Source organism: Panicum virgatum, chromosome 5N (assembly GCF_016808335.1).
Source record: "Panicum virgatum strain AP13 chromosome 5N, P.virgatum_v5, whole genome shotgun sequence".
Lineage (NCBI taxonomy): Eukaryota > Viridiplantae > Streptophyta > Magnoliopsida > Poales > Poaceae > Panicum > Panicum virgatum.
Window position 1 is genome coordinate 43,316,065 of NC_053149.1, and position 20,765 is coordinate 43,336,829.

Here is a 20,765-nt window from a genome sequence, read left to right on the forward strand (position 1 = left end):
CAAGGCTAAACAAATTAAATCCTAGAAAATTAAATGAAGCCAATTAAATTTATTATTAAATACTGAAATTGGAATTAGGGTGTTACAAATCCTACCCCCTTACAGGAATCTCGTCCCGAGATTCTGGGCTGGCTAGCAAAGAGATTAGGATATGTCTTCATCAGCTCCTCTTCCTTCTTCTGGCAAGTCTTCCGGAAAGACGTCTGGGAATTCAAACACCACGCAAATACCACCCGTGGGTCTAGCCTCCATCTGATGAAGAAAACCAGAAGGCTCTGTAGCACTGACTGTCACCTCTTGACCATTAGATGCTAACAAGTGAACTGACCGCTGAGCACAATCAATTCTGACTCCCCACTTGGCAAGAGTATCTATTCCCAGAATCACATCAATACCCTTGGTGTCTATCACCATCAGATTTGTACTGAACTTTACTCTCCCTATGGAAACATTGACTCTAGGGCAGGAGATATGAGACCTCAATTGTCCTCCAGGTGAAGATACTAACATGCACTTCTTTAATGTGTTAGTACGAATACCATGATGCTCGACAAAAGACTGTGCAATAAAGGAATGCGTAGCACCAGTATCGAACAGCACCATAGCTGGATGGGAGTTGACCATGAACGTACCAATAACCACGTTAGGAGCCTCGGCCGCTGACTCGGCCGTCACGTGGTTCACTCTGCCCTGAAGTGGCGCCCTGGGCTGAGTTGGGCGCCCCTGCTGTCATGCTTGTCGTGGAGCCGGTGAAAGGCATTTCTGTGGACAACTTTTGGCATAATGACCTTTTTGCCCGCATTGGTAGCACATGCGGTGGTGGTGAATGGCGCTACTTGGTTGACCTCCCTGTGAACTTATCATCACATCTTGCATTATTTCTTCTGCTTGCTTTTTGGACTCCTTGCGACCGCGTGGCTGAATCACATTCATAGTGATAGTCAACCCATCCACATAATCATGGAGAGCTTGATTCTCGACCTGTGTATCTCTAGAGCACTTAGGATCCTTTCTCTTCTGGATGGTCTGTAGCTCTTCGACCGATGGACCGTCGAGGAAAAGGGAATCCTCTGCTAGCTGCTCTTGATGAGACATCTTTCTCTTTGTACCGGAGAACAACCTCTGGTTCCTCCTAGTTGTGGCTTCATCTTCAGTCACACGAACTTGACGACAAGGAATGCCATAGAATTGGCAACACGGGCAAGCCTTCTCACCATTCTTCGGGTGGTATGTTGTTTGCGAAGACTGATCTTGTATCATCATCGGCTGCTTCACGGAAACTGTTGCTTGAACACCATCACCCATTGCACGGTCTCCAAGGTCTTTTTGTTCCGCTGCCATCTGAGCTGGGGTAAAGAGGAAACACAGATTGGTAAGGTCAAGGAAGGGAGAAAATAACTCACTATGTAAGGGTCTATCTTATTTAGACAACACTTCACATGCATCATTGCTGCTAACTCCAGATAGATGTCACATAAACCCGAAAAAGAGAACTATAGAATAACTCTTCTGCCTCATCTGAGAGATTTTCAAATTCTCCAGTGCTATCTGTAGGCCGGGGTGTAATGGCCGTCATTTGAACACATCGGGTGCATTAGCTTAACGGCTTAATTTGGCGATCCTTTCGCAACCCACGGCCCGATCGAAACAACACCGGTAGTCCCCCACGAAGGAGGGCGCAGATGGTACAAGCACAATACGATACTTAAAAATTACATACACTATAGGAGTACGAAACATTAGGTTTTACAACCCGAGTCCACATATACGAATAATTTACAAGATTTGCATAATTTACAAACTTTACATCCGATGCCCGGAAGTTTTACTAGACTATATCTTACAACTACACTAGCCTGCATAAGCCCTGATTAACCATGACTGGTTAGTCACAAAAATTGAGGAGTTGCACACTTTGCCCTAAAGTGTGCAACCGACCACTCCCTAACCCAGGGGTCTCAGTCTCGCTCCACCACCTCCCACCCCTCTGCATCCCGGCGGATGAACTTGATACAGCAGGGGCAAAAGTCAACTTCTGTCTGTCCTGAAAATAATGGTGGCAACAAACCCTGAGTATACTAATACTCAGCAAGGCTTACCCGACCATTGGGTATACTTAGCCCACATAACTAGACATGCAAAGCTTTTTGGCCGGTGGTTGGTTTTGCGGAAAAATGCAACTACAAGTGAGTCCTTATTTCCATGTTTTAGTTTCAATATAAAGTAATCAATTTACTAAGTTTCAATGTTTTGCAAATCTACAACAATCATGGTGAGCAAACCATTAGTTTAGATAATAGCAATCCACATCTCATCTCAATTTATTCCAATTCCTTACTACGATGTGACCAAGAGATCAGGGCCCTCATGACCGCGAGACACGGCGAATCGATCCGATTTAACCTTGCAAGGAGAACCTAACCAACACGGCACGCAAAAGCCCCATCGGACCCCACACACCAACCTTTCCCCTCCCCGCCTCGAACTACAGAACCGCCCCACCTACATATAGTCAGTCGAGCTCAACGTGAGACCACCAAAAGTAAATATATGCATCCCATTTCTCCGCGACTACTCGACTCGCCCTAAGGGGTGGTGATGAAGTTCTGTACTTTCGAAGCAAGGCAGTACTCGGCTTGCCGGTTTCGACTACCTCCTACTCCCGGCATGCGGTTAGTACAATTCAATCCCCGATCAGCACAGCCGACAACGGAACTGTCCTTAATCAACACAGATGGGGCTATACCTTCCCCCATCCGGTCTCCCATCCCTTACCTTCCATCTTGAATATAATAAAGCACATACTGTAATATAAGGACATCCTATATCTCGCGAGTGACAGAATTATCACTCGACTTCTATCGAGCCCTATTAAGCATAGCAGTGCTAACGACCTATTCATACTAGTATGAGGCCCAGGAAAAACTAGGAATCATGCAACTAGGTTTCAACCAATTCCTAAACCTAATGCACAAATATTAGAGACATATACATAGATGACATAATTTAAAATATTAGGATGTGCACCGGGGCTTGCCTTGAGTCTGCGGCTCAGTGCTAGGGTGAGATGGGCCTTGGACTTGCTCCCCACGATCCTCCTGCTGTGGGGCTTGCCCCTGCGGCTCCTGTGGCTCCGCAACCACCTCGTATACGACTCCTTCAACGGCGGCGTCTATACGTATGCATATGATATGAGAATGTATGCAATATACTTTGAAACTTTGAAATAAACCTTAACCGATTACAAATACTACTAACCACACAACTCGACGTTCATAACTCTGCAAAACTGGAATATCCGGATTCCCAAATCCGGAGTCTCCGGGCCTAAAACCGGAGTTTCCGGGACGACATTTCCGGAGTATCTGGGATAATACTCGGAGTTTCCGGGTTTGACACAACTTTCGCCCCCAAAACTGAAACTTTGATTGAGGCAAAACCAACCCACAAAATTCGAAACCCTTCTAGACCCTAGTAGAGTGATTCATAAGAAGATGATTGACCCAAAGGAAATCGCTTAACACATCCTAAAACGATCAAACCACTTAGCCCTAGCTTGGGTACCTTGAGGAAGCTTCCCTTGCAAGAAAAACTCGAAAACGAAACCACCCCCAAGGTGGAATACCTGGAGGAGATGATTCCCCACACCGATAGAGGTTCCCTTTGCCTTGGAATTAACTTGAAATGGAAGATCTTGGGGTCTAGGGCTTAGGGAGGAAGGAGGACTAGTGAGGGAGAGAGAGAGCACGGGAGAGAGTGAGTAATGTTTTGTAACGTTTGGGAACAGCAAAATGACCAAAACATGAGATATAAAGTTCCAGGTCCGGAGTATCCGGAAGAATATCCGGAGTATCCGGGTAAATCCGGAATTTCCGGATTCATACCCGGAGTATCCGGGTTCCGTTGGCTCCAGGATTTGAAATCGAGTTTTGAGTCGATTTGTGACTCAACTTGTAACCGAGAGAATTTGGTCACTAGTTAGCTAGTTAAACCCAAGTTTAACACATGGGTGTTACAGACCCGTACGCATACTTCCGGAGATCCATGCAGAACATGATAAAGACGCACCATGGCCGCGTATCTCAGCCATTGGACTGGGACTTCCTTGAGGAGCTACTCTTTTACTACCTGCAGCTCAATGATCAAGCTGTGCACAAGCATATTCTCAAGGCCTTTGCTGACCTGACTGCCGGACCTCATCAAAAGGGCAGTTCAGTTTCAGCCCTCGGAAAAGCCCGGTGGGCTCACAAGAGCGTTAGAAGTAGGAAACAGTAGGATGGTAACTGTTGCTTCAGAAAATTGTACAAGGATACATTCAGGGTGTTTTGTGCTTGCTATTCAAGGATACAGATATGAAACAGCATGCAACATGCTGCATTTCACTCTTCAAGTTTCCAAACTTCATCTGCAGATGTTAAAGGTGATCGCACACTCAGTTAACCTTATCATACTACAAAAGATAATCAATTTGGGGACGAATCAAGTTTCAGACTATTTACTGTTTGAGCAACATATATACAGATAAAAAGAGTATGCCAAATTAACACTCGTAACAGCTTTACAGCACACCTCAAGAATACTTTAATTCATGATTTAATCATCAGACGGAATTCTGCCTCATGGTATTCTACGTTTAACAACAAACTAAAGAAAAAAAGAACTCGACCCTGGAGACTCCCCCAGGCTTTGTTTTAAGTAGTTGCCATGCTTCGAACCTGGCTCAGGACGGGAGTTTCAGAGTTTCAAGGACTCCTGGAATTCAACAAGGTCCACCGCGTGAAGCTTGGCCGTTTAACAACAAAGCATCAAAGGATGTATGTTGTTGCTTGAGTGACATCAAAAAGCATAATTCTGTTACCCGGAAGGCATAATACAAATTGTAAAGAGAGGAAAATACAACCACAAATAAGTAATATATTAAAACAAATATAGCACTGGTTCTGAAAAATTATTTCCTGTATTCAATAAGCTAAACCTGGCCAATCGGAAGTTGATCGTATGAATAAATATACATGCAATTGTATGCAATTCATCTTGACAAAAAAAAAAAGAGGCCAATTTTTTATAAGAAAAAACAGGACGACTTTTGTTGAAGGGACTTGATAGACTTTCATAATTCAGGAAAATAAGGGGGCAATTAAATTTCATGGGGGCATAGACATGAAGGATGATAAACAGTCTGGAGCGTTGCCAGGCCAACGGCAACTAAAAGTCTAACCAGGAAAGGTATAGGAGGCCTGCGCATTATATTTGAAAAAGGTCAATGGATACTCTTCTTATGTGCTTAACATGCTTTTGGCATGTCCTCTTCTTGTCCTCAGATTCCAGAACTGCCATATCACCTTCTAAAAACAAATTGCATGCACCTCAAGAATGTGAGCATAAGTTGTGTTCATCACAACCAGCACTGCAGTTATTACTAATAAAATTATAGCACATAAGCAACAGAAGTGTCTTTAAACATGAGCAGAAGAGGTTGTTATGATGTACTACAAACACTATATTTTCGAAGAAGCTGCTCATATAGCGGAAGATGGCTCTTTGGAACAAAAACCCTGAACCTGTAAAGGAAATGAGAACGACGTCGGGTATAAACAAAAGTGCAATAGCATAAGGGAACAAACAGCAAAGGAAGAGACAATAACAAATGGAAGCACCAAGAAGTCTAAGTTACCCTTCAAGAAGTGGAAGTCTTCCTGGAGAGGAGAAAAGCTTTGCTATTTCTTCAAGTGAATCTTTGATATGCATAGTCTTCAATTTTAAGGCCTTCATATATTCAACAAATTCTCTGTACTCTGCGCCACTAAGCATTTCTCGAGCCTAGCAAACATACACAAATTGAAGGAATAATGTAAGTAATGCAAAGGTTAGCATAGTAACAATATAGCAGTTATTTCGCAAAGCACGACATCGGATCAAACTACAGTAAAGAACAGCATACCAGCTTCAAGAAGGCTGTCCCTGAGTTAGATTCCTGGCCTTCAGATTTTTCACAGGTACCCTCATTCTTTCCACATGCTTTTTCTATGGTGCTTTTCTTTGATTGAGGTGTAGATCCTTCACCCTGGTAGCTGGCCAAAGCTCTTGACTCTATATTTTGAGGCAATTTTGAAGAGACATCATCCAAGCCAGCAGCATCTTTGGATCTGTCCATTAGTTTAGCTTTTTTAAGTCCTAAAGACTTGAAGGTATGTTCCTTCAGATGCCCATGTATTGCCACATCATCAGTCATATCAACAACCTTAGTATCCCGTGACAGTTGGTCTTCAGAGAAGAGCTGTGACGTCGATGAAGAGTTGTGCTTTGTAGCAAGGGTAGAACGATTAGCAGGAGTGATCTGAGCCAACTTCATAAAGTTACTCTTCATGGTCGAATTTACTGATAATGTAATTTGCGGGTACTCATTTTGTGCATTGGCAGCCTAGCACAACAAAGACAGCATCTGTAAGATCCAGGGTCACTAAATTAAATCTTGATCAGCTATGTCAATGCAATGGATTTACCAAATCTGATAGGTTCTCTTCAGGTATGGATTTGTTTGTCACTGGTGCTATACAATCTGCATGTAACAACATTTTTTCAAAACAAGTAGCAAATAAATAACAATTGCCAAGAGATACCAAAGCAGCATAAAGGGAGGTAACTAAATGTCAAAGTTCCATATTTCATTTGGCCAACAAAACTAAAAAAATCAAGTGAGGCTGCACAAAAGTCTAGTAGTCCTTTGATATAGTTGCATTGGGCATACCAAAAAAAAAAGTTCAGATCACATAACTCATGCTGTAGATATTCAAACATAAGGCACTATGTTTCTATCTGTAGATATTCAAATATAAGAAACTGAAATATGTATAATCATGAATTGAATTGTTCTTTATTTTAACTTTAATAGTCACATGTTGAATTGTAACTTGCACTGCTATAAATTAGCTTTAACGTTGTTCAAAACACGTGTTCAAAATTATTTTTGTTACAAGCACATCATGAAGAACGACAAATGGAATTTTAAATTGTAAGTATACAAGATGCAAAAGTTGAATCTCCACAGCTTGCTAGAAAACTGAAAGCAGTGTAAGCCCATAGGATCATCAGTATGGTCCAAGGCAAACACTATAGTTGAATTTTGCTGATTTAGTCGCATTCCATTCAAGTTTGTAAAATCAAGCTCTTCTAGCTCACTGCTGTTTTCTTGAATCCTAAAATAGCTATGTATATCCAAATGGATCCTTACAAACATATTACTAGTGAATTAATGACACTTCTACTAATGTTGACGTCGAGTTGTGGACTGTTACCTCAAGTTTGACAGGGTAACTTGCTACAAACCCTACTAGTAATATTTCCCGAGGAGAATTTACAACATCAATATGCCAGCTATCAAATAAGCTGTGAAAAACCATGTTCGCAACAGAACACATATCATTAAAAAGCACGCTGGATTAAGTTTCAAAAGGAAATTAAATATTTAAGTAGATGTGAACTTGCATATAAAAAATAGATAGAAACAGATAAAAAAGTTTATCACACTATTCAAAACTAGACCTTTACCATTACAATCTGTTTGTTTTAGCTTTAAAGGATCTGAAGTAGCTTTATCTCGAAAAAAACGGGTCAATCCTTGGACTACTTCTCCATATTTTGAGTAGCACTGCAGAAAGAATATAACCAAAGTAAAGTTACCAGCAAAGAGCATTGTAGTAAGACAGTAAACAAATGCCACCTTTATGTATGGTCGGAGCCAATATGACATCTGAGATTGATAACTTGGCCACGCAAACCTATAGCCAAAATGGAATGCAAAGCAGCTTAGTTATTTTGAAATGCTATGCTAATTGTTCTGTGAAAGTTTAAATGAAACAAGCTACATTGTTCAAGATGCAAAAGCTTGTGCATAACCACATGTAACCTAAAATTGCATACCTTAGCTCACAAAATGCAGAGAGTAAAAATGTTTTTTAAATTGTTGATCCTTTTTGGGTGTCACTAAGGATTACAATACGGAACCTAAAATGTCAGTATACTGGTTGCAACACATGTGAATAACAGAAGAAATAAATAAAGTGAACTCTTTCTTGGTTTCAATACGACTCCTTACAAGTGTTCTATGTATCTAGTATTAACTAAAACAATCATATAATGACTGGACAAAATCCAGAAACAACTTATGTGTGAAAAAAATGCCATGGCGGATTGCGCTGACCATGACAGATATTATGGAAGATCCCCTTTGAGATCCAAGACTGTATGCGTGCTAGCATCTACTATACCAGGAACACCAAGAAATATTGACAGCCCAGCACAATAAATAATATATTTCCGTGGGAAGTCCAGCACAATAAATAACATATTTCCGTGGGAAGTCCAGCACAAAACCAACAATGCTTAGATTCCTTGATTAGAGGACTATGATTAGGCCTACCTTTCGTCACAATATATAATAGCTCCATAGTCATGGCGATGTCTGATAACACGTCCAACAGCCTGATTGACAGCCCTTGCTGCTTGTTGCAAATACCATTCGTTTCCTGTCAACATCTACAAAACAATCACAAGACAGTTTTTGTAAGATTGATCAGCAGAGGCCCGCTTAACCATTTACTATGAAATTATTGAACCTTTATGTTCTTAGATGGTGTGCCCTGCTTATCCAAATACTCACGCTTGAGCCGAACCTGGAACAGACAGAAAGGAAAATTGCAAGGTTAATTCAAGGAAAAGGCCAATTACGTTTGCTGAAAGCCAAAGAGCAAATAGTGCGTGCAAGCCAATGCAGGCTAATGAGCAAGGAAGCAATAGAAAACCCAAGAAAACCCAAAAAAATGATGACAAAATCTTTCCAGACTTAATAGATACAGTATGAACCCAACTTGTCCAAAAAGCCAATGAAATGTGTGTGCGAATACAGATGAAACCAGCACATCGTACAAAGCCAGCAAAATTGAATATTTTCGATACATAATTGTCAGTGCCAAACACACCGATGTGAAGGTAAAAAAAAGGGGGGCATTCTTGCCGTTTAGAAAAGTTTAGGTAGATAATTCCACACCATACAGATAGAAACAAACCTTAGGATCAGTTGGGGTAGCAAAGGGCATTCCAGTAACTATTACTGCCCTCCCAGCACGGTCAGCAAAATCAAGACCCTCACTAACCTGTGCAAGCAAAATTGCATAAATGAGGGAGCAAAACTTAAAGATTAAACATTTTGGAAATGGTACTCCCAACGTATTAGTACACGTCCTTCCGATGACCCTTCAATTCCTTTAAGTTGTTTAATCACGCAGCCAGGGGCAGGGAGAGGAGGCCTGGCAGGGCTCTCCCTCCCTCCCTCATGCTCCATAATCTGGCATTAGAACCATCTAGTTCTAAGATTCATAAGTATACTATTTGGCCCCTGCCATCATATTAAAGTAACTTAGAAAATTACCCCTGCCCCTTTTTGTCGTTAACTCTTTTCTGACCTGTCACCGGTTACTTCTATAGCTCAATGACTTGTATTTTATAAGATCAGAAATAAGCCTTACTTGTTCATGGTCTCGTGCTCCTGCTATCCGCAGGGCATTCATGAAATTTCAGCTTTATAAATGTAAAATACATATCATCATTACAGTACCCATAGATTTAATTCTATGATGTTAAGCATGTTTTATCTTTCAGCACATGAAAAAAAAAAGTGAACATAAGGGTTATAATAAATCTTCGAATCAAGCAGACTCGCGAAAAAAATATCATTCAACTCAAGAACATTGAAAACGAAAAACTAAAATCAAGAGAAGTTAGAATAGAAAGCAAAGGAAGCTGTTATAGTGAAAAAGAACAAACTTTGCCACGACAAACTGCAAAAAATATTGCCCCAGAAATAGAAGAATCGCGTAATTTCGCTGCATAATCCTGCAAATAAAATGGTTCACAATTATATGAGCATATGAAGTGTTTAAATTCATGTCGGTTTGGTAAAATGTTTCATAACCTCGATTGCACTTGGAAAGTTTGATGACTGCCTAGGCTCTATAACTGGCTGCTTGTGCTTACAGATTCGCTGCCAGATCGTGTTCTCAGATGCTGAATTTGAATGGTTCTGTAAGAGGTTAAATTATAAATGTCTAGGATAAGTACTTCAAGTGGTTAGAACTACCAGTCAGAAATTAGGAATACCCTAGTTTTCCAGAATTCGACACACTTATCCATCATAGAATATGAAGGGAAGAAAACAAGGAGTCCATCTGGCACAATGCGTGCAAAGTTTACTGCAAAACGAGCAAATAAGTCAGCAGAGTTATATCAGAATAAAAGCAGCTGTATTTTGTTACTATCGGCCTACCTATAGCAGTACCCAATTCTTGTTTATATTGTATAGTCTCACGCGTACGATAAGAAGAATTAAGTGCTTGTCCAGAAGGGCCAACAGGCACTACTCCAACCCATATTTGATCTGGGGAAATGACATGAGGATTCTCTAGTCTAACTGGGAATTCACTGGATTCATGGAAAACAATGTTATCTTGATAATCAACATCAAATAGAGAAATCAATATCAATAAGCAACCAACAAAGCTCAAAGTCAACGATTATCTAAATAGATTTACTTACAGGTTTAGTTCCATGGCGAGTGAATCCAAGGGAGATAAAGTGCCAGAAGTTAATATAATGGAGCGCACACCCAGCTTGAGAAATTCTTCCATCGCAAGCCCCGGGTTGAAACACCACCAACTAAGGGTTCTTGAAGATTTACCTGGGAATGCAAGAAAATTGTGGATAATTGGATGCATAGTTATTTAGTTACTGAGGAGACTAACTAAAGAGTACATTATCTTATTTGAAGGGACCGTGTCTGATGGGAATCAATGTAATTATTCTAGTCATGCAGTTTAGAATTGAGCAGTGAACTGTACCACGTGTCAAATGTGGTTTTTCCTATATCTGAAAGAAGTCAGTGGAGTAATACTATGCGTGCAGTTCATAGTGAGCAATGAACTGTATCACTGTATCAGGGATTAGACATTTTCGTTCATATAAAGAACATATATGTTACATATCAACTTTGGACTTACCCAGAACTTTCAATGCATCTCCAGATGTTTGCTGAGATTCATTCACATGAAACTGGAAAGATTAAGTGTGGTTGTAAGAGTCTTAAAGTATGCAAAGCTTATGCTGCAAATATGAAAAATAGGGTTGGATGACAAAAGAAGAGTGAAGCCAGAATTATGGGGAGGCATGGAAATAACTTAATTGAATAAACCAATAAAAATGAATGGAGAAATGCAATCAGAGAGACAAAGAATTGAAGAGAAACTTACACGATAATATTTTGCATGGTCTTGACCACCTCCCCTAAAAATTATGTCTAAAATGTCCCTAATTGACTCCAATCTAGACACTGTGGCCTTTGCCTGGGCACCTGGTCCAGTTTCAGCAGAATTTCCTAAATATGCAGGAACAAAACAACATTACGGAACCACTTCGCATGAACCATCCAGATATTTGTTAAAAGTTCAATGTGTTCAACTAAGTCCCTGTTCGGATCCTCCACAACAATGGCGCTAGCAGTCAGATCGTGTTTGGTGCAATACAGAAAGAGGGTAGAAAGGTCTTTAAACACCATTAGCTGGGAATAGCTGGGTTTCACCAGCTAATGGAATACTATAGTTCCAATTAGCTGGATGGCAATTAGCTATTCCATTAGCTGACCTGTTTGGATCCCTAACAGCTAAATTTAGCTAGCTAACCATTAGCTAGAGGATCCAAACAGGGCCTAACACAACAGAGCTCCAAAAGATGGACAACGTTGGACTCACTAATTATCAAGAATAATAGTGCACTGTAATATAAAGAATAATACAAGAAAAATCCAATTACCTTCCTCTAATAGCAGTGAAGCGCAATCAATTGTCTCAATTAGTTTTTTGGATGTGTCAGACGTAATATTCAGTTCAGAGAGAAAATCGTATATGTAACTCCCAGCTTTTGTGCAGCCCAACTCCTTGGATTCGATTACCAACTCACCAATTTTTTTCTCAAGTGCCATTAAGAGAGCTGGAAAGAATGTTTTGATATTACCAACAGGGAATCAGTCTCAAAATCGTCAAAGTGAAGGTACAAGCTTTCTACATAACAACAAAAGAAAGGCATAGTAGTTTAGAACCATATGGATCCGAGTACGGCTATGAGAGTTGAAATAACTTTAGCTCACCTTTGAGGATTGCATAATTTTCGGGGTCAAATTGTTTATCAGCAGAATTTTCAGTCGACCTCTTTGCTGAACACAGTTTGATGCATTCATTAGCTTCTGCTACACAAGCAGTTAGATTATTTGGATGTAAGTCAAAAGAAGCTGCATCTGCACATATACTCTCCTGCATAAAAGAGTTGTGCTCAACTTAAGTCTAGAGTATAGATGCTTTTACATTCAGAATCAGAATTTTCAATTTAAGTTTAAGGCTATAGTACTGAGAGTTCAATTGCCAAATAGATAAACAGAAGGAGGCCCTTACCAAGTTGTGTGCTTCATCAAATATAAGTACTGCATTGTCCCATGGTATGCTATTTAAGGAACGACGGTTTCCCGGATCAATAAGATAGTTGTAAGGAGCAAACAAGATATCAACTGACTTTGAAAGTTCCCGGGAGATGTAATATGGGCACCTTAAATGGTAAAGAAAAAGATGCCACTAGTGGGTCAAAAATCCATGAATATGTTTTCCATTGATCTGTAATAATGGAAAATACAGAGAGAAAATATGAAACTTACGGGCCGTTAGATTTCCCTTTACCAATATTAACTAAATCTTCTATGTCAAAAGGCTTGCTCCCAAAGTCAGGTTTGTTTTTCATGAACTCTGCAGGAAGTGCCCTTCATGAGTTATGTATTTTTCTTTAGAATAAAAACGAAAAGTAAGTAGCTAAAGGTGGATAGAACAGAAGTATTCGACCAGCATTGAATAGGTGGGTAGAACATAAGAATGGTCTCCCACTTGAATAGACATTTGCAAGAATCAAACAACAATCATGGCATTCAGAGAGATAACACCCTTTATCAATCAGAATGGATCAGGGTGCAGGCAAGAATTTATGCATGTCTGCGTCCTTTTATGGTTGCCATTTATTTTTTGTGCAGCAAGCAGCATGCAGAGCCAAATTTAAGGCTTATCTAAATGAGAATAACTCTCTGTTGCAATTACCAGAGACATTGTTATTATGCTGGCACCGGCGTTTCTTGCAGAGGAAGTGACAGGCATTGTTCTGTGCTCTTCCACGGAGTTTGCTCACTTCGCTATGGATGCACATCTGCTCACGGGAGCCCAGCACTGCCATTTTCGGCCTGTGAAACATTATACACCAAATTGATTATGAACCATCAGAGGTTATAAGATCAGTCAATTTACAAATGCAGCTACAAAAGACGTTTCCAGCCCTCAGCACCATGGAATTCATGAGAAATTACTTAACAGCAGACAGTCCGACAAAATTAGCTCTCAAATAAGAACAAGGTACTGAAGAACAAGTTCAGTTGCTGACCTGTAGCTGGTGGCCTTGAGCTCCTTGATGACCTGCCGGAGCTGGCTGTGCGTCCGGGAGGCGTATATGATCACGGGGTACCCCGAGTGCTGCTGCTGAGACACGGGGCACCCGGAGTGCTCCTGCGGAGACACGGGGTCCCCTGGCTGCTGGCTCCCGGACAGCTGGCTTCCATAGTGCGGCTGCTGGCTCCCGTAGTGCGGCTGCTGGCTCCCTCCGCCGCCGCGGCCGCCGCCGCGACCTCCCCGCAGGAACTCGCCGAAGGTGCGGCGCCACGCGAGCGAGGCGCACAACAGGCACAGCGTCTTCCCCGTCCCAGTCGGGCTCTCCAGAAGCGCGTTCTTCCCCTGCACATCGATCCGGCGGGGCAACGCCAACCCGAAGCAGTCAGAATCGAGCCAAAATTTGGGTAGGGTTTAGCACGTGGATTTGGAGGATTTGGCGGCGGGGAGATTGGTTACCTGTTGCAGGGACTCGATCACGCGGTCCATGTAGGTGATCTGGCAGTCGTAGGCATCGAAGGGGAAGTCGACATCGACGCCGCGGATGTTGTAGACCGGCATTTCGCCGCCGCCGGCGGTAGAGGCGGCGGCAGGAGGAGGTGTGGGGGCGGGAATGGGGGGGGGGGGGGCGCAGCTTGCGAGGGAAGGAGTCGGAGAATGCGCGCCGAAGAGGGAGGAGTCGGCTTTGGTCGCCAAAAGGCCGAGCCGGCGCTGTTGGACAGTCGCGGAAACAAACTTGGGCCGCCGCATCGCACGGACGGGGCCTGCTGCATTTCGTATCCCCGGTGTGAACAGAAACTATCTTATAAAAAAATGGGTTTGAACAGAAATTTGGCAAACACCGCAATGGAATTGACGTGGTACAAAATAAAATCTGGTAGCATTTTCTTTTTCAAGGGAAACCTTATTAGACTTTCGGCTTAAGTCTAAACATAGTCTATTTGTGCTAGAGAAACAAAAGTGGCTTTTTTACATGCCTTGATTATCGTAGGCCGACGAATATAAATCGTTAAAAGCACTAATTTAAGAGTGTAAAATGTGGGCATGATGCTTAACCGTCTAAAGAACTACCATCGTTTTTATCACGCTCCATGCTAAGAATATTGTAAGTACAACTAGATGTATTTGAGTAGGGGAGCTCTCTATGCACCAATAACCATGGTTTTTTTGTCTCACTTTGTCTTCTACTAGCTTTGTGTTAAAATTATAATTCATTTTAACTTTGTTCAAGTTTATAGAAGAATATCGACATATTCAATATCAAATTAGTTTGTTTTCTATTATATTTCACTATAAAATTATTTAAAATTAGATAGATTTAACTTAGGGTCTGATTGGATAGGTTAAAACCATGGCTAAACTTTAGAAAATTAAAAATAGCCTTATCGTGTTTAGAAACCTGAACTAAATTTTATCTATATATCGGTGTCCCGACTTGGGGCCTGGATCCCAACTAGTAATGCTACGTGTTTCCTCGTCCCAGATGATGATGCAAGAGGCAATCACAGTAACGCACGGTTTATCCTGGTTCCGGCCGCGGGGCCGTACGTCCAGCAAAGGGGGTGTGCGAGGGCACTGTATTATCTCGCACCCGGAGTGCTTGTAGTAGGGGGTACAAGCAAGGCGAGAGAGGGAGGGAAGCTCACAAGTCTCTGCTAGGAGTGGAGTCGGCTTGGGATGAGTGCTCAGTAGTCCCTGAACGTCCTCTTGGAAGAAAGAAACCAGAGAGCCCGCTACCAACCCGGCTAGAGGAAGCCCACCTCCTCCTTTTATAGTCACAAGGAGGGGCGGCGCACATGAGTGGGGGCATGGAAGTCGTCGTTTTCCCCTGAATCGCGGGGTACAGTGGTTGGATACTGTAGGAAGTACACTGTGGGAAGGCGGCGCGTGTCGCTGTCGTCCTGGATTTCGTCCTTGGTTCTGCGAAGATCGCGCCGGTCGTCCTGCAGTGTCCCTGCAGGTGGCGTGGTCGAGGTTGATGTATGGTTTATCCTATACGGCGCGGCGGCGCTCAGTGGGCCCAGCGGACCAGGGCCCTGCATGCACCAGCGGCAGCAATGGTGCGCGACGGCCCCTGACCCCTGGTCGGAGCGCGGGCGTGCACACTAGAAGGTCCGGGGGACACGTGGAAGTCCCGCACCCTTAAAGGGGAAGGTCCAGGACTCTGTTTATTTTGTACTGGGGGCCCCTCCCGGAAGGACACGTGACGTCGTCGGACCCCTTCCCCAGAGGGAGGCGGGTTCGGACGGTCGGTGTCGGCAGCATAGTAACGGGAGCAGTGCCGAGCCTGTCTTGTCCCACGTTGCAGGTCCCAAGGTGCTGCTACAGCATCCGGGATGGTGGAATGGCGACCGGAGTCAGCGGATGGGACGCCGGTCACATCCACTGTGGAAATGGCGGCCTGACGCCGCCCGCCCATGGTGCCGTGGCGGAGTGGCTGGCCTTTAATGCCTTCGTACGGCGGGCAGTTGGGCGGCGAGGCCGTTTGTCCCTTGTGCCGTGAGACGGCCTCGAGCGAGGCGGTGATGAGTCACCCGCTCGAGGGTAGATCCGCTACCCTCGAGCGAGGCGGAGATGAGTCACCCGCTCGAGGGTAGATCCGCTACCCTCGAGCGAGGCGGAGGTGTGTTGCGCGGTCGAGGGTCCCGAGGGGGGCCCTCGAGCGAGGCGGAAAATGAGTCACCCGCTCGAGGGTAGATTCGCTACCCTCGAGCGAGGCGGAGATTGTCCGGCGGGTTCAAGGGGGATGCAAATGGGCCGCATGCTGGGCTCCTTTGAGTCCTTTCCTTTCTTCCGGATGGGAAGCAGGCCGTGGGCCTTCGTGGGCCCAGTTGCCTTAACAGGTGTTTGTATTTTAAAGCGATCTTAGTACCCCGATTAGGGTGCCCCTAATCGTGGTACCCGACAGTAGTCCCCGAGGCTTTGGCCGAGTCAATGGATTCGACCAAAGGGTGATTCGGCGATTTCCCCTTTGACGTGATCAGTCAATGCTGCGCACCCGCCAGACGCGCCTAAGCGCCAGCCCGGTGGATGTGGCAACACGCCGGTCGGGGTAGTACGCCCGTGGGGGGAGTACTTCGAGGCGCGCGCCTCTTTATTTGTTTGAAGGTCAAGACGTGTCCGCTCGCTGAGAGGGGCCAGGGCGACGGTGGCGCCCGCTGCTCGGCAGCTGGTGCTCCCATCGCGCTGTCACGCACGTAGAGCCTTGGCCCCGACGTTCCTGGTTGCCTTGCGGCGCGCCGTTCGAGGGCAGCCGGCCAGAGCCGACACTGCCCCGCTTAGCGTCCAGGGCTCAGCTCCGCTTTATTTCGCTTGGTCATGTCTCGGCGCGGGGACCGAGGACATCCTTTGCTCGTGGAGCGCCGCTTCGTCACGGGCGATACAAGCCTCCGCTCTTTGATAAGCTTGAAGCTTTGTGCCCGGCGCAGCTATAAATAGGGGTCGTGGGGGTTCCCTTTCTTCTCCAACCTCCCAGCTCTTTCTTCCAGTATCACCCTAATTTTGTAATGTTTTCTCTGCCCTTTTGTGACCGGCCCCCGGATGGGGTGGCCTGGCTTTTTTCAGACTTTTGGCGCTAGAAGAAAGCTTGCGAGCGGTGGAGGAAGACCGGAGTGGGCGTGCGCACCATCCCTCAGCTTCAGTGGGATCAGCAGAAGAGCATTGGGCCCATGGGGTCCTGCTCCTGCGATGTCCCCTAGCCTGAAGGGGGATGGTGACGCCTGACCGTGGCGTTGGCGCCAGGTCCGGCGGCTGTTTTTCGCATCGTCCCCCCCCCCCCGGCGACAAGGTTGCTCTCGGGGAGACGGTGCGGAGGGCGCTGTCCGCCAGCTCGACCCCCCGCATGGTCTTCGGTGGAGGAGACGCTAGAAGAAGGCTTGCGAGGAGAGCGTCCCGCTGGACCTGTGAGGTCTGGGGGCTGCTTCTCGCATCCCTAGCAGCCTGGCCGTTGCGTCAGCCAAGGGCTTGGAGCCTTTCTTCGTCACTCGTTCCTCCCCAAGATAGGGAAAATTGCCACATAGGTGGCAATGTGTTTGTATCTTTCGATGGTTTCGTGCCGGTAACCCTTTGTAATCTTTACTTGCATTTGAGCAATAAAGTCCCCTTTCTCCTCTGCGGGGAGGATTACCGAGGGTATAGGGGTGTACATAGAGTTACGACCCTCGAATATGTGTGAAGTTATCCTTCGCGGGGGCGCGTCAGCGCACCCGCGGGTGTAGCCCCCGAGGCCTTGGAGGAGTGTTTGTGCTCGTCCAAGGGCTACAAACGTTGTCCCACTGGGTAGCTTTACTGGGGTGGCCGTCCAGCACCTTTTTCAGCCGGCATCGGCGCTTTTTCAGCCGGCCTCGGTACTCTCAGTGCTGGTACAGCGACCCGGCGTTCAGCTTAGCCGTTGGGGGAACGTACCTTAATAGCGGGGGGTTCGGTTATACACGTGGAGCTTCACAAGTGTCGGTTGCCGATTTATTCGAGGGTGCGGTTTTGAACCGTGGTGTGCGAGGATCCCCCGAGCCCAGGCCCGTATGAGGGTGTTCAGGGGAACCCTCGACTTTGATTACGACCCTCGTCACCCTTCCGCAGGGAGGAGGGGTGAAGCGCACCATGCTACCCATGCCCGGGCCGCGAGCTATGGCTACTTCAGTGAGCTATTAGCGGGTTGTTCAAGCGGACGTCCGTGCCCCGTTCGATAAGGGTCGGCTCGTGGTCCATAGACACGTCACATAGAGCACTTGCGAAGGTTCGCTAGGCGGGGCTCGGACCCATTCGGTAGGGTCCGAGGGCTCGATGCTCTCCCTCGATGGGATCCCCCTTCTAGGCACCCTCGACTGGCCTTGAACACTGCGTAGGATGTCTCGAACTCCGCGTTTGAGGGTAGCTTGTATGGCACATCCCTGCAGTCCCTGACTCTGGTGATCTAGGGCGCTTGTCGAACCCCCTGAAGGGCCAGGCTTCGACCCCCTGATCAGTAAGGCCTCGAAATGCGATTCCTTCGAGGGTAAAGAGACCCCTCGAAAGAATATTCCGTCGTGATTCGGAAATGACGCAGAGTCGCGAGTTATGCGCGCGGGTCTTCTGCTGGTGGTGGGCGACGTGGCCCGATCTGTGAGGTGCGGCGTGGGCGCGCCATTTCAGGCGACAGCCTCGGGCAGACGAAGCGGCACGGGCGGCGGCTGACGGATGGGATAGCGCAACAGTCGCGCCGTGCCCGCCGGTTACCGTGCCGCAGTTATTGTTGCGTGCGCGCGTGGGAGACTCCGCGGTCGTGGGGCCCAACCGTCAGCGAGAGCAAAATCTGCCGCACTCAATGCGGTAGATTTGGGCCGTGGCTGCGGCTGCGTCCGTCGTGGTGAAATAAAATGAAGAGGAATGGGTTGTTTGGGCTCACCTGGCCATTTGCCTTCATCCCTCTCCGTCTTCTCCGCCTCCTTTGCATTCTGAACCCGTAGCCAAGAGCGAAAAGGAGGAAGAAGGAGGAGAGAGAGAGAGAGAACCTTAGCCGTTTCGGAACCTTCATTCCCGCATCCCCCCTCGAATCGAAGACATGTCTGACATCCAGGAGCCTTTGCCGTGGGGGAAGTCCTCCGCCACCGTGGCGGTCCTGCAGCAGTTGGTCGCCGACCGACTGCTGCCGCGGATCACCGACTCAGGGGTGCCGGTGTGGATTTCCCCACATCCGGACGAGACCGAGCCGAAGCCCCCGCAAGGCTATGTCGTGAGCTTCGTGCGCCTTCACGAGCGAGGCTTCGGCGTCCCCGTCAGCAGGTTCATGAGGGCTTTGTGCGAGTACTACGGAGTGGAGCTGCACAACTTCAGCCCCAACTCCATCTCGCAGGCGGCGGTCTTCGTCGCCGTCTGCGAGGGGTACCTCGGCATCGAAGCCCACTGGGACCTCTGGGTCCATCTGTTCCACGGCGAACTCTTCGTCGAAAACGCGCGGGGCCAACCGAGGCGGTTCGCGCGCGCCGGGGCCTGACGCTCCACGTCCGCCCGACCCGGAGGAATCTTTACATCACGAGCAAGATGACGACAATCAACTCCGGGTGGAGCCGAGGGTGGTTCGACCTTCGGAACTACAGGGGCGCGCTCCCGGCGTTCACTAACAAAGTTCTTCGGGAGTGTCCGCCGAAGTGGGACTGGGGGGTGTCAAACCCATCGCAACAAGCCAAGCTCGAGGGCCTCACCGACGCGCTGGCGCGTCTGGTGAGGAAGGGGCTGACGGCAGCGGCCGTCATCGCGAACTTCCACCGGCAGAGGGTTATCCCTCTCGTGGAAAGGGCCCTGCCGATTTTCGAGCTCACCCCCGGGAGCAAGGTGGAGGGCTCGAGGACTTCGAAAAAGCTGCTTTCCCACACCGCCGCCACCCGGAGGGTGAAGTACGCGGTGGCGGACTTCCCTCAAAATCCCGAGGACCTCTGGAGGATCAAGATGCGCCCCGAGCCGGGGTACATTTCTCTGGTAAGTTTTGATTTCGAATGTGCTGTATGTTGTGTGGTCCCTTTTTCCTGACCCTATCTCGGGTGTGCTTTGCAGGGGTTGAGGTGCGGCTCCTCGAGGCCCCCGGTCCCGGAACAACGCCTAATCAATCGTCTCCACGCGGAGAAGATGAAAAGGCGGAAGGATGCAACGGAGGCAAAGGCCGAGAGGAAGAGGAAGAGAAAAGCGAAGCATGACAAGGAGTGCAAGCTTGCTTGTGCGGAGGGGAAAGCACGGCCCGCCACGCCCGAGTCCTCGGAGGAGGAGGAGGAGGAGGAGGAGGAGGAGGCCTCGGATGCCGAGGACCACGGTCTGGGGAGCGACGGGGAAGCCGCGGGCGCGAGCCCCCCACCGTTCTACCTGTGGGATGATGACGAGGGGGAGCCGGTGGCACCGGAGGTGACGAGGGCCATAGCAGAGGCCTCGGCGCACCCATCCCTCGAGGGGGCTGAGCGGGGGTCGTCGGCTCTGGCGGCCGGTGAGGAGACGCCTGCGCCCCAGGTGCTGGTCCGTGGCGACGAGGCTGCGGCGGGCGAGGAGTCGTCCGTACTGGCAGCCTCGAGTCACCAGGCTGACACGAGAGGGGCGCCCTCGGGGCAGTCTTCGAGGGGTGGCACGGCGACTCGGGCCCGAAGAAGCGCCACGAGGAAGCGGAGCATGAGTGCTCGATCTGGGTAAGCAGACCTCGCTTTCGTTTTTGTTGCGTGTTTGGTGGGTTTCTCGATCCTGTTGTCCTCTACTCGTGTTCTTCGATTTTCAGCCCCGGGGCTGTCC

At 47.1% G+C, this 20,765-nt stretch overlaps 1 protein-coding gene across 2 annotated transcripts; it reads right to left on the reverse strand.

Moving 5' to 3' along the window:
• Positions 1-5,214: 5,214 nt before the first annotated feature.
• On the reverse strand, positions 5,215-14,133 carry LOC120672764 (regulator of telomere elongation helicase 1 homolog). 2 transcript variants are annotated; one of them, XM_039953334.1, is made up of 23 exons: positions 13,980-14,133; positions 13,519-13,865; positions 13,182-13,321; positions 12,752-12,839; positions 12,495-12,645; positions 12,194-12,356; positions 11,860-12,036; positions 11,301-11,425; positions 11,052-11,103; positions 10,591-10,732; positions 10,322-10,476; positions 10,156-10,247; positions 9,971-10,078; positions 9,823-9,891; positions 9,066-9,152; positions 8,616-8,672; positions 8,420-8,535; positions 7,721-7,778; positions 7,549-7,648; positions 6,504-6,559; positions 5,942-6,421; positions 5,675-5,820; positions 5,215-5,561 (listed from the first exon to the last, which is right to left on the reverse strand). In XM_039953334.1, exons 1-23 carry the CDS (start codon positions 14,079-14,081, stop codon positions 5,480-5,482), a joined length of 3,093 nt encoding a protein of 1,030 aa, XP_039809268.1. In that variant the 5' UTR covers positions 14,082-14,133; the 3' UTR covers positions 5,215-5,479. The 2 variants fall into 2 exon arrangements, with proteins under 2 accessions (XP_039809268.1, XP_039809269.1); XM_039953335.1 differs by lacking the exons at positions 5,215-5,561; positions 5,675-5,820; positions 7,549-7,648 and having other exon boundaries at positions 6,322-6,421.
• Between the last annotated feature and the right edge of the window lie 6,632 nt (positions 14,134-20,765).

What these genes read in the sequence shown, in the direction of transcription:
- LOC120672764 (XM_039953334.1), bottom strand. Translation starts at nt 14,081, where the DNA reads ATGCCGGTCTACAACATCCGCGGCGTCGATGTCGACTTCCCCTTCGAT. An exon ending in GCATAATAACAATGTCTCTG is followed by an intron (nt 12,840 to 13,181) that starts GTAATTGCAACA and finishes CACTTCCTGCAG; the next exon opens with AGTTCATGAAAAACAAACCT. An exon ending in TTGCAGTTTGTCGTGGCAAA is followed by an intron (nt 9,153 to 9,822) that starts GTTTGTTCTTTT and finishes TTGCTTGCACAG; the next exon opens with GTTAGTGAGGGTCTTGATTT.